This window comes from Artemia sp. Qi Xiang Cuo, chromosome 4 (assembly GCF_049724085.1).
Source record: "Artemia sp. Qi Xiang Cuo chromosome 4, ASM4972408v1, whole genome shotgun sequence".
Lineage (NCBI taxonomy): Eukaryota > Metazoa > Arthropoda > Branchiopoda > Anostraca > Artemiidae > Artemia > Artemia sp. Qi Xiang Cuo.
This window is the reverse complement of record NC_142797.1, coordinates 16,437,567-16,450,500: the sequence shown is the minus strand read 5'-3', so window position 1 is coordinate 16,450,500 and position 12,934 is coordinate 16,437,567. Positions and strand designations below refer to the sequence as shown.

General features: G+C 34.5%; 1 protein-coding gene across 2 annotated transcripts in view; it reads left to right on the top strand.

The window, feature by feature from the left end:
- Window positions 1-12,934, top strand: part of LOC148952821 (protein Skeletor, isoforms B/C-like) — a 258,085-nt gene that overhangs the window by 138,676 nt on the left and 106,475 nt on the right. For both annotated transcript variants that reach the window (XM_089088109.1, XM_089088110.1), the window contains 2 exons: window positions 595-785; window positions 6,125-6,221. In XM_089088109.1, coding sequence (XP_088944235.1) covers window positions 595-785; window positions 6,125-6,221 — 288 coding nt within the window. The remainder of the gene's footprint in view (window positions 1-594; window positions 786-6,124; window positions 6,222-12,934) is intronic.

The window sequence follows — 12,934 nt, the reverse complement described above, 5'->3', positions numbered from 1 at the left end:
TGTGCTTGCTTAGCGATTCTTTGGGCTATATAAAAAAACTAATAGAAATAGTGAAATCACTAGGGGGTGGTAACCCTGTTAGGGCATCATACACCAATAGCCAATCATTTGCCTCGGTTTTCCCCGTAGGATTGGGTCTGCTGAACTTGCTTTTAAAGACATCAACAAGTGGTTTTTCAGGGAGGGCGTCCCTCGAGAGATTATTCCCAAAGGAGGTACATTCTCTTACGAAACTTTTCTTCATGTACTTTGTGCAGAAAAGGTGTCTCTTCTTTTAGGTAATCCGGCAGTACAGTCTTTTTGCGAGTTTGCCGTATTGGCTTAACAAGCAACGGCAGTACTAGTAGAGATAACTCGTCAGAAAGAGTGGTAGATGAGGTACTTGTAGAAAATAGTCATTGATGCCACATCAAATCTCTAAAGGAGAGATTATAAAGTTGTTTGATCAGTGCCATAACTCACCTTTGAGGCCCTTTTTTTATAATTTTCTCGAGAAGTTCTAGTAGAGCTTTAGTAGCCCCTCATAAAACTGGGCATCTATATGCCACGCTACTGCCACAATAACTAAAAACTAAAATTCCGCTTCTTCCTTAGACTGTCCCACCACGTCTGCCCAAAGTACAAGACCCAATTGAGCCTCCAACGTTCAGTAGCTGTTTAGAATTTTTGGATGGAAAGCTACAAGTAAGCTGGGCACCCGACATTGAATCAGTCATAATCAAATTATCGGGACGGATTAAAGACAATCAATACATGGCTTTTGGACTCAGTGGAGCTGAAGATAGGTATGCAGCTGCGAAGGCAGTCCAAATGAAAATATAATAGTTCCAATATTCTTATTGTAATTACCCCGTATTCATTTAACTATAGTTGCTTCTGAGATTTAGAATGAAGGAAAAAATATTTTATTTTTTTTTTAGCTGTTTTCAAAATATTGCTGTTTTTTTTGTTTGTTTTTTTTCGTTAACTGGATATTGGAGACGTTATCCCCTTCTTTTATTTATAGAATCTTTTTCTTTTCCCTTTTTTGTTTTAGCCTTTTTCAGTCATCTGCTTGATCATTTTTTTTTTTTCGCTACAGTTACTTTGTCAGAGAAAATTTTCCCAAATTTCCCAAAACAAAGGACTCTGGCCCGAATTGTCCGAAGCTAAGAAGAAATAAGAGGGAAAACTCAAGCTTGTAACGAAACAAGCTCTCAATGCCATCTAGCTTTATCCAGCAAGAATCCAGAACCAATTAAAATAAGCTATACGAAAATACAATTTGAATTGTGTCTACTGTTTTTTGTGCTAGGTTATAACACAAAGAACTTAAAGGCTACTCCACATTAATCTAATCTTTTACGATGTTTTATATCTAATCTAATTTTATAAATCTTTATTTTACGAGGCATTTGGTCTAAACAAACGATTTTCCATAATTTTTCGTGTAATCTCAGGGTTGCAAACGTGGTCCACCATTCTGATTAGCGTAATCCCTCAGCGCCACTACTTTGGACCAAAAGTAACCAAAAAATGGCACCGAGTGCGTAAAATTAAAAAATTTTACCGTCTGCCTCAAATTTGAACCAACAGTATCTAGAAACTCTGATTTTACTCCGAAAAGAGTGGTCCTCATTGGCTGTCAGTGACGCTTTGACTAAAGGCATAAAATACCGGTTTCTCTTTGAACAAATTTATGTAAGTGGAAAATGTCTCTGATTAGTTGAAAGTGATATCGTACAATAATTTTAATCCAATCAAAGACCATTTCACAATTTGTCTGGTTTGAATACCCACCGTACCCATCAAATACCCACAATATTATGGTATGCACATTGACAGTGCGCAATCACACTGGTTCAAAACACCATTGCTTGAGGGGGTTACGTTTTCAAACTGACTGTGAAACATTTGTACCAAGTTCACCACCCTGAACCTGTGATCCTCCTGGAGAATGACCATCAAATAATATTTTATAATAGGAATGTGTTTGAAAATTGGAAAACCAAGGAATTGCTTTACTTAATCAATTGCCGTAGCTTTATTTGCTGTTTATTTGCATATCTTAGTCATTTTTCTTATATAGACCGTCCATTTTTCTTAGTGACGTTGCCAGTATTCAGAAAACAGCGTTTCTGTTGTTCCAATCGCGGTTACAGATTTGGCGTTTTCTGATCTACCTATGGTATTTTCAACGACCAGGAATGCTAAAAAGTTACATTTTCGTGCCCAAAACAAAGATTATATATTAAATTCCTGTTGGCAATGAGTTACTACCATAGTCAATATAGTAGCGTTGACTTTGTAAAAAGTAATGTGTCACCCATGTTCAATTTTTTTTCTCGGCATCATCGTATATGAAAACGGTTGTAGGAGATTAAGCGTGGGGGGAAGGCTTATTAGATTCTGAGTATGAAGGTTAGGTCCTCTTTTTCAGGTTCAAAATCGATCAGAGGGCAACTTGCCATCCTTTCAGTGCATAGTATGCCCCTGCAGTCCAAAATGGTATCTGGTCAAATTTCAGGATCTGGTCAAATTTCAAATGTCACAATGTTCAGAAGGTTCAAAAATAAGCAGGATCAAATAATCAGCGACTTCATACATATATTTTAACGTGGACCTGTCGCACCTTATTGAAACCAATCATACAGAAATTTTCGATAAATTTGCTTTAAGTGTCCAAATTGATTTGGCAACTTCTATAATTTTTTTACTGTTCTTGCTGAATTTCCAGAAAAATATTTCGCGCTGAAATCTTACAAACCTTGTATCTATTTCTAAGAAGGTGCACAAATATCAGAAAAATACGCTTATAACATTCTAAAACAGTTGGTGGTAACGAAATGTATGGAGTTTTGGCAACATTATATGCCTCAAAAATTTGATTTTTATTATGATTCTGGATATGTAAGTCCGTTTAGTTTAAAGTTACCTGACAGAAGTTACGAGCTTGAAAAAATTTACCAAATTTTTGGAAAGGAGGAAAACACCCAGAAAAGGAAGTAATTTAAATCAAAATTACGCCATCGAAATCAGAAATTCAGAGGTCCCCATTGCAAAGATTTAACATCCCTAGCTCTAAGAATGCGAAAATTTTATTTTTTTCAAGGAGGATGATCAGACATGGGTGTTTCGTTTTTTTTGTGTTTTTTTTTTTCACGGGCGTATTTTGTCGAACCAATAGTCCATCTGTATTGGGGGAGGGATCTTTCAAATGGAAATGGGGATTTCTAATGTCCTGTTTTAAGTAGAAAAAGAGATTGGGCCACAGTTCTGAGGCATTTTCTGTCATTAGCCAGTCGATTAATTATATATGCCGAGTTTCAAAGCCCACAGTGCCGCACTGTGACGCATTTGCTTCTAAATGTCGACGTAGTTTACGGTTCTAGAATCCTTTTTACGTAGCAAAAGAAATTGGGTTACAGTAGGCTTGAATTTTATGCCACTTTTTGGCGCAAACCAATAATTTCAGCCCATACAAGGTCAAAATTCTATCACGTGAAATCCTGAGATAGGCAATTGATTTAGAATTTATCGAAGAATTATTTATTCCTAGTTTCAAAGGTGGCACTGTTCGGTGGCGCAATAGTTCTAAAGATGAATATAGTCCCTACAAAATAGACGGTTAATATTGGCAAGTATTTTAGCACTTCATTCATGAAAAAAAAACTCAAGGTCCCTCGGGCGTCATATCGATGTTTTAGTTGCTGAGTCTTTGTTTTAGGGGCAAATATCAACCCTGTTGCCCAACTTTACGGCAGCTGGATTGATCCCTGGGCCACAGAGTCCTAAGTGGAGCATCAATCCAGTGTGCTACAACGGGCTTTAAGCTTCATACAACTGAGTCGATTCCTTTGATGCCTTCATAAAATGGTTTAAAGTAGCCTACGAGCGCGTATCAGCTAGTATAAAGGACCAGCGGATCCTTTTTTGGGTGAGGGGAAGGGTCGTTTGTGTCTGATGCCTCAAACTAGATTTGTATGCCCAAATATTCAAATTTCAGTGAGCCTTTAGGTAAATTTAGAAGGAGGGTGGGGATGGAGGTTATTAAGTATTTTTACAATGCCTCAAGAACGATAGAACTCATTGGTGCGCATTTGATATAAATAATAAAATTTTATAGTCCAATTTTTCTAAAAGAAATTAAAAAAAAAAATGCTTGCAATTTCCCATTGCCTACATTTGTTGCACTCATAAGTATTTTCAGCAAAGCATAATACTTTAGTGCAGAGAATAGGGGGTTTGGATTGGGCAGTCGCTCTTATATACCGAACAGTTTGTTGTTGTTTTTTTTAGTCTTAATGTTGCTTTTTTTCATTTGAAAAAATTCTGTTTAGTTTTATTCAATTCCATAAAAGACTATATTCTGTACGATGGCGCTAAGAGCATCAACTCCATGCAAAGATAGGGTGTTTCATTGGGATCAGTTAAAATTTTTATGGGTGAATTGAGAGGAAGAAAATTTAAAGTAAAGAGAGAGATATTGGAGCAAGCAAAAATTATTCATTGTAATTTTGGTGTTACCGCAGAAGGGATACCATATAATGGATATACAAAAAAAGGGCTTGGCCACCATTGGATTTGGGTAAATGGTGGTGAAACGCCCAAAAATTAAATCTGGTTAGCTTTTAATGCTCATGTTTAAGGATTTTTTTTTTCTGGTAGGATTTTCCAATTTATTTACCACTGAGAGGAGGAGGATTAACGAATTTAGACGGAGGATTAACGGAGGATTAGACGGAGGATTAAAAAAATTTTCCTTTTAAATTAACAAATTTAAAAGGAAGAATAGCCAAGGAATGCCAATTCCAATGATTTGCCCTTACCTTGCCAGAACGACTTGTTGAATAGCAGTAATTACAAATTAAAGTAATTAATTTTGTACTTACAAATAAAAGAAAATCTTAAGATTTGCTTTCATTATCTATCACAAAGTAGAAAATTATACTAGACTAATATGATAAATTGCTAAGGATGGTTAAGGGACAGGGAACGGTAGAAATTAATCCGCACAGCCTTGTTGAACTGGAATATGGTCAATTAGAATATTTGATTTTCTGCTCATTGCTTAATTCATTTATTGCTCGTTGTTGCATGATAAAGAAAAAGGGTACATATGTTGACACTGTTAAATAGGATTAGCGGGAAGTTTTCGCTCAAGAACGATATTAGCTTTAGCGATTTTTGCTACAGGAAAATCGCAAACAATCAGATTTTTTTTTTTTTTTTTGGAATTTCAGGAAGTTAAAGCAAACAATTAAGACGTTTTCAACACAAAACTGCTTCAGAATATAATAAGCCCCTGTGCATTGCTTCAAAATTGCAGTTCTGGTGTTAGATAAAGATCAGAGTATATGCGCAACTAGGGAATTTTCGGGGGGATTCAAAAATATTATATCGCCTTTGTATATTATTATGATTGTATTTTAAATGAATAATCTCACATGTGTAGTTATGCAGTAATACTTATTCATACCATCCCCGACTTCTAAGCAATAATTATTCCTGAACTAGCTTCTCCCCATTATTATCCAAAATTTCCCAGTAGCTTAGAAGATTAACATAAACATCCTTTTGTGTGTAAAATACAAATAAGTATCTACAATTTAAAATTTTGAATGGTTTCAAAGACTTACACTAATTTCATATAGTTTTACATCTTTTTTTGTATTGTATCTATTACATTTTAAATTCATTGTAATTTATTATATTGTTACATTTGTTTTTTAGGCTTTATTTTGTTTGATGCACATTTTATAGACTTCTTATAATCTCTAACATGTATGCTGAATGCGGTTATGACTATTACACAATTTTTAAATAAACAAATTAAACGAATTTAAATATAAAAAAAAACAGTTATAATATTTTAAATAAGACAGTGGAAGTTATTTTCTCCGTTGTCATATTTTAAATATTACTCTCGTTTTTAATATTTTCATTTGTCTAATTTCTTAATGCAAAGGCACTGCGGTCTAATTATTTAGATTTTTTTTTTTTTTTTTATTATTTAGATTTTTAAATAAATTCTTATTTCTACAGTCTTTTGAAGCGCTGGGATTTTTAATTTCGATTGATTTCTGAAATTGCTAGCTGAAGCTATGAATACATCTGTTTAGTTATTTAACTCACTTTCTTGTAGATCACAAATGATAAATGGTGATGTGACTGTTGCATTTCATGATGTAGAAACCCAACAATTTGTGGCTGAGGATTATTTTCTACAGGCAAAATCCCAGGTAGGTAAATCCTAAAATCCGGACAAATTCTTTGATCGAATTATGTTTTAGCTTAGAATCAAACCATATGAAATTTTATTTATCATGCTAAAGATGGCTCGTCCCAAAGTAAGGCTTTCTAGTTTCCATTCTACAGTTTCAGGCGAGTCGTATAAAAAACTTCTTTCGTGAAAAAAAATTGCGTGAAAATTGCACAAAAAGTTAGATTGTATATTTTTAACCATGATATGGGTTTATACTATATGACGTAAGAAGGTATATGGTAAATGAGATAAGAAGGCACTTGAAGAATTCTGTGTTTTTTGCAGAGTGTTTGTTTTATCCAATATTCTAGAGATTGATTGATAGATTGAGTGAGCATTTTGGAGTGAGTATATGATTATGAATTGTTTAAAGAGATTTTAATTAATTTGTATGGTTGATTGAGTGAGTGTACGTGTCAGGAATTATGATGACTTGTAGAGTATTAGTAAGGAATCCAGTCAAGTTCCCTTTAAATATCTTAATATTAGAATTATTGATGAATTGTCCATTAGTGGAGGGGGGAGGGGAGGATTGAGAGATCATTTTTCTTTCTCCAAGGAGGGGTACTAATAGCAAATAGATGTTATTGAGTCGTTCCAAACATGCTAATTTGCGTCGGGATGAATTTTAAATGTAAGTGGTAATGTTTATTTTTGTTTTGTTGGGGTTATATGGAGATTTAGCTGTTGTATTTTATTGACCCATTTGTTAACAAACAATAAAAATAGGAAAAAAAAACAGTCGTCGCACAATTATGTCAGATAATCGTAAAAAGATATAAAAAAAGAACTAGTATTTGAGTTTGGGTTTGAGTTTCGTATTCTGAAACCTAGCATTTTTGATGAGGTGAATTTTCAATCTTTATTCCTTACCAATGGTACAAGAATTAATATGGAAGCAGGAAGCTTAGCTCTATTATCGCCAAAAACTCATTGTTCCCCAAATAAACTCTCAAAATTGAGCACAGGGCGAAGTTCTAACGGAAGATGGTAAAATTCTCCTCCAACTTGGGCAGCTGCCAACAAGGAAAAATTCCTGGGTGAGCCCCTGACCTATGACTTTAAACATGTGCTCCATTGAACATTTTGATTCTCTAAAGCCCATCCTCATATGGGCCTTGCTAGACACCAATTTATAGACATCGTCATTTTCGACCAGTCAAAACTACTCATAAGAAAGGAAACAAATTATAATTTGTCGAAATTGACTTTATGTAAAGCTAACCACATTTGTGAATTCAGCATAAGTTGATTCTGAAATCAGGCATTTTACCTTGAAAATACTGTAGAAATTTTACACAGGAAATATTTCATCTTTTCTGCTTTTCAATTCTTATGAGTATGCTCAGAAAAAAAGATTCAAGTTTAGACAGCGTCTTTTTAAAAAGCAAGAAAAATTAGTCTGAAAGATCAGCGTATAATTTCTTCAGGGAACACCAATTGTAATTTCAAGTTTTGTAATACATTTTTCAAGGATATATTTAAATACTCTTATTATTTTATTTTAATATGCTTTACTATCTTTATTTTTCGTTGAATCTGTTTGTTTCCATTTTTTGTTGTTTATCGTTCATTTTATTTGTTTATTTCTTTACTTTTATATTCACTAATATTTTTTTTTTTCCGTTATTTTCTTATTAATCACGATTCATTTCATTTGTTTACTGTTTTTCAACTTTGTATTTGCATTGCTTCTATTCATTTGTATATATTTCTTTACATATATATCTATCTTTGAGACAAAATAACTCAGCTGGGCAGCTAAACGGTGCCTTATATTTTTCTGAATTTCTTAAAGGTGTTATATCACCTTTTGACCGTTTGCAAAAATGTTGGAAAAGTGGAGCTTCTGATAAGACCTTTTCTAACAAATCAGTCATTAAAATGGCCTCAGGCCACTTTCTTTATTGTTCATTGGAATTTTCTAGTTTTCTTCTAAAAATTTTCATATTACACCGTAGTATATCTTTTGAATTATCACGGCCAAAGTTTCCGTTTATTAGAGCCAAAGGTTTTGAAATTTTTAAGTATTTAAATATTTCCTCTCTTTTTTCTATTGTCATTATATATACTGTTTATTTTTGTTATATAGCCGCATAAATAGTTAAATAAGGACCAGGCTTGAGTGTTATGCATCATATAATGGGATTGGCAGTATAGATAAATAATAAACAGTGTTGCATTTGCTAAAATTATTCGCAACCGATTTCTACTGAATTCAACTTTGCATTAAGTAAAAACACATAAAAAAATTGCAAAACAAGTTACACGTTAAAAAAAAACAAAAAAAAAACTAAATCCATGCGGAAATCCCTCCGTATCTTTTTGAGCGATAGCCCAGAATACACGACGTTTTAAGGCAAAGTTTTTAAATAAATGTATCAACGTGACCCTGCTTTGAAAGCTATTTAGCAATAGAGTCAAATAACACCATTTTTTTGGGTTTTCTTATAGCCTGGGTGAGAAGTATCATACAAGCTGGGGTAGCCTTGAACCAAAGTTAGAAGATGATGAAGTTTTTGATGATCCATAGTCATGGTTTTACACATTTAAAAACTTTGCCAAGAATCCGTCCTGATTTGACCAAATCGTTGCGGAAAGCTAGAGTGTTTTCAAGCACGAAAACGCACGGAATCCCGCAGGGATTGTTAAATCCGGACGGATTTCCGCAATGTGTAAATGCACTATTAGTGTCTGTGTGGTGTTGTCCAAACCTGTTCCTGTCTAAAGACAGAAGGCTTCTGTTGTCTTGACAAAAATTTCTCGAGAGAATTTTTGAATATGGAAGCATTTGCGGGATTCGGGGATTCTTATCTGCCTTGCTTCCAAATCTTGGGCTTAAATTTGGTGTTTAGTCTTCTAAAAATACATCATCATAATCATTTTATTCGTACTAAAACACTATTACAAACATGACAGGGTTATTTGGCCCAAGCTTGGCTTGTTGTGGGCTACACAATACAATAATAAAACAATAAAAGAACCATAAGCAATACGCTAAATCAGACAATACATACAAAATAAAGATAAAGGAGAATGTTTGAATTTAAAGAGTTTAATAAATATTGACAACTTGTCAATCAGGACTCCTTGAAATTTGTTTCTGTCTTACTCATTGGCTAAACATTCATTCCAAAAAAAATTACCTGTTTACTTGAATTTCTGGGAGTACTCCTAGTCTTTACCCTGCAATGTTCCTTGATCCTTGCAATTCAGATAAAATGGTTAAATTTGGTCTGGAAGGTAAATATAGTGATCATATCCCACTATCTCTCTCAAATTCAGAGTTGGCTTTTATTCTTCTGAATTTCGTAAAAGAAAACCAAAGTTTCTCATCTTCAGTTCTGGAAGAACATTGATAAGGATTCCGAATGGAGTGTGACCATATCAAAGAGTTCGTGGTAATAGAACTGTGAGTAAGGGGCGACGCGGCTCAATAGTAACCAAAACTATGATTTTTGATAACTATAGATATATTGAAAGAATTGAAGTTTTATTTTGGTGTTGATTCCGAACATATAAAATTCATTGAGTTTAATGTTACCCATCACAAGCGACGAGCCTGATGAAATTAGTCCAATTTTTAAACAGGGGGTAAAACACCCATTAAAATTTAAGCAATTTTAATGAAAATCACACCTTCATATTCAGCACGCCAGAGAACCTTACTGTAGTGGTTTCAAGCTCCTATACACAAAATGTGGGATTTTGTATTTTCAAACAATTCGTGGTAACGAACTGTAAGTAAGGAGCGACCCGGCTCAATGGTAACTAAAACTCTAAAAAACATAATTTTTATACCAAAAGATACACCAAAAGAATAAAATTTTAATTGTGATTTAAAAGGTATATGTTTAGTTAATTTTAATCGTAGCCATCAAAAGCTACTCGCCTTAGAAAATTAGGCTGATTTTTAAAAAAAGGGGGAAAGACTCTCAAAAAGCTATAGAACCTTAATGCAAATCACACCATCATATTCAGCGCATCAGAGAACCCTACTGTAGAGGCTTCAAGCTCCTATATACAAAAATGTGTATTTTTCAATTTTTTGACAGAAGTAAGAACATGATTGGGTGTTTTTTTTTTTTTTTGTTTTTTTTTTTTTTTTTTTTTTTTTTTTTTTTCAGGGGTGATCGTATCGACCCAGTAATCCTAGAATATTATGGGAGGGCTCATTGGAACTGAAATTAAAAGTTATAGTGCCCTTTTTAAGGGAACCTATCAAAAGTTAAGCGCCTGAGAAAATTTGGCTGATTTTCGAAAAAAGGGGAAAAGACGCTCTAAAAGTTATATAACCTGAATGAAAATCACACCATCACATTTCGTGTATAAGAAAACCCTAATTTAGAGATTTCAAGCTCTTATCTACAAAAATGCGGAATTTTCCATTTTTTGCCAGACGAAATATTACGGATTCGTGTTTATTTTTTTTTTTTTTTCTTTTTCCCAGGGAGGATCGTATCAACCCAAATGTTCTAGAATATCTTGGAGGGTCTCAATTGAACGGAAATTAAAAGTTATAGGGCCCTTTTTAATTGACAAAAAAAAATGGAGGGCAACTAGGCCCCCTCCCACGCTCATTGTTTTCCCAAAGTCACCTGATCAAAATTTTGAGATAGCCATTTTGTTCAGCATGTTCGAAAATATTATATGTATGTCTTTTAGGATGACTTAATCCCCGAAGATCCCGGGAGGAGGGCTGAAAGTTATAAACTTTACCCAATGTTAACATACAGTATTGGTTATTGGGAAGTATACAGTACAGACGTTTTCAGGGGAGATTTTTCCTGGTAGGGGGGGGTTCGGGCAGGGACGTAATTAGGGTGGGGGCTCTTGGCCCGCCCCCCCCCCGAAATCTCCCGATTTTTTTCATTTTCCCATAATTTTCTGATTTTTCTCAGAGAATAATGGGTTTGAAGGATCTGCCCCCCCCCCCGAAACAAATTGCCCCCCCCCGAAACAAATTCCTGCGTACGTGCATGGGGTCGGGGGTTATGTAGGAGGATCTTTCCACGAAGGAAGTTTTCGTGGAGGAAGGGACATTGATATGAAGGGGACGCCGGACTTCCCAGCATTATTTAAAAAAGATCAGAAATTAAATATATAAAAACAAGTTTTTCAACTGCAACAGCAGCAACATCAAAACTTTAAACGAACAGAAAATATTACATATATGATTGGGTTCACCCCCTAGTCAATAACTCACTGTTTAAGCCAGAGATTTTTTAGTACTTTCATAAGAGTTATTTATTCTCATTAACGGCCTGTGTGATTAAGCGGTCATTTTTAAAGAATTGGAACAAAATTTGAACTTTCGCTTAAAGAGCAAGGTATTGACTAGGGTGCGAACCCCCTAATATACGTAATAAAAATATATTAATATAGAAGTTCGTTACGTAAGTTAATTCGTAAGTTACGGATATTTATTATTATTAAAAACGTTCGCAAATAAAATTAAACAAGGTTCGAGAAAGCTATTTAACCAAATAAAAGTAAATTAATATGAAAATTTTGTTTTAGTTATTCATGTAATGTAAACCAAGATAGAAACCTGTATTTATTCAAAATTCTTCAAAAAATAAATAAAAAAAACAATTTTTTTAACTTAAAGTAAGGAGCGACATTAAACTTAAAACAAACAGAAATTATTCCGTGTATGAAAGGGGCTGTCCCCTCCTCAACACCTTACTCTTTACGCTAAAGTTTGACTTTCTCACAACTCTATTTTTTTTAAACAATGAAAAACTTTAGCGTAAAGAGCGAGGCGTTGATGAGGGGACAGCCCCTTTCATGTACGGAATAATTTCTGTTCGTTTTAAGTTTTAATATCGCTCCTTACTTTCAGTTAAAAAAACTTGTTTTTTTTATTTAATTGCCAGAAGAAAGAACACTGATGTGTGTTTATTTTGTTTGTTTTTTACTTTGTTTTTTCCCAGGAGTGATCGTGTCGAACCAGCAGTCCTGTAAGATCGAGAGAGGGCTTCTTTGATTGGAAACCAAAGTTCTATTGCCCTCTTTAAGTGACTAAAAAGATTGGAGGGCAAGTAGCCCCCTTACACACCCTTTTTACCCAAAGTTGTCTGATCAAAATTCAAAGACAGTCTTTTTGTTCAGCACAGTTGAAAGGCCCAATAAGTATGCCTTAGGGGAGAACATGACCCACCAGAGTCCCTGGGGAAAGGAGTGTAAGCTACAAAATTTGTCGATTATTTACGTGTAGTATTTGTTATTGCGAAATATAGAGATATTTGTTTGGAAGGGCGGTGTCTAATTGGGGGGATTTTTTACGGTAAAAGTTTTCCGTGGGGAAGGAAGTTTCCGAAGGTGAACTATCCAGTGGAGATTTTTCACTGGGTGAATTTGCCAGAATCCCCATTAGAAATTCTTTATATTTGTCTTAATTTGTCTATGCCAACTCAATTTTACATGCGGGGATGTTCCAAGTAAATTTTTAATGGAGTTAGAATTGTCTAGAGGATTATTCTGTGGCTGGGGATCTTCCATGGGATAGATTCTTCATGGAGGAATTCCACGGGAGAAATTTTCCATGAGGGAATCATCTTGTGAAATTCTCCCTGGGGGAATTTTCCGCGGGGGCAACTTTCCACTGGGGATGGGAAAAAATTCGCATCCCCATTTTGCGGGAAAATGGATTTTCGGGAAAATGGATTTTCGGGAAAATGGGGAAGA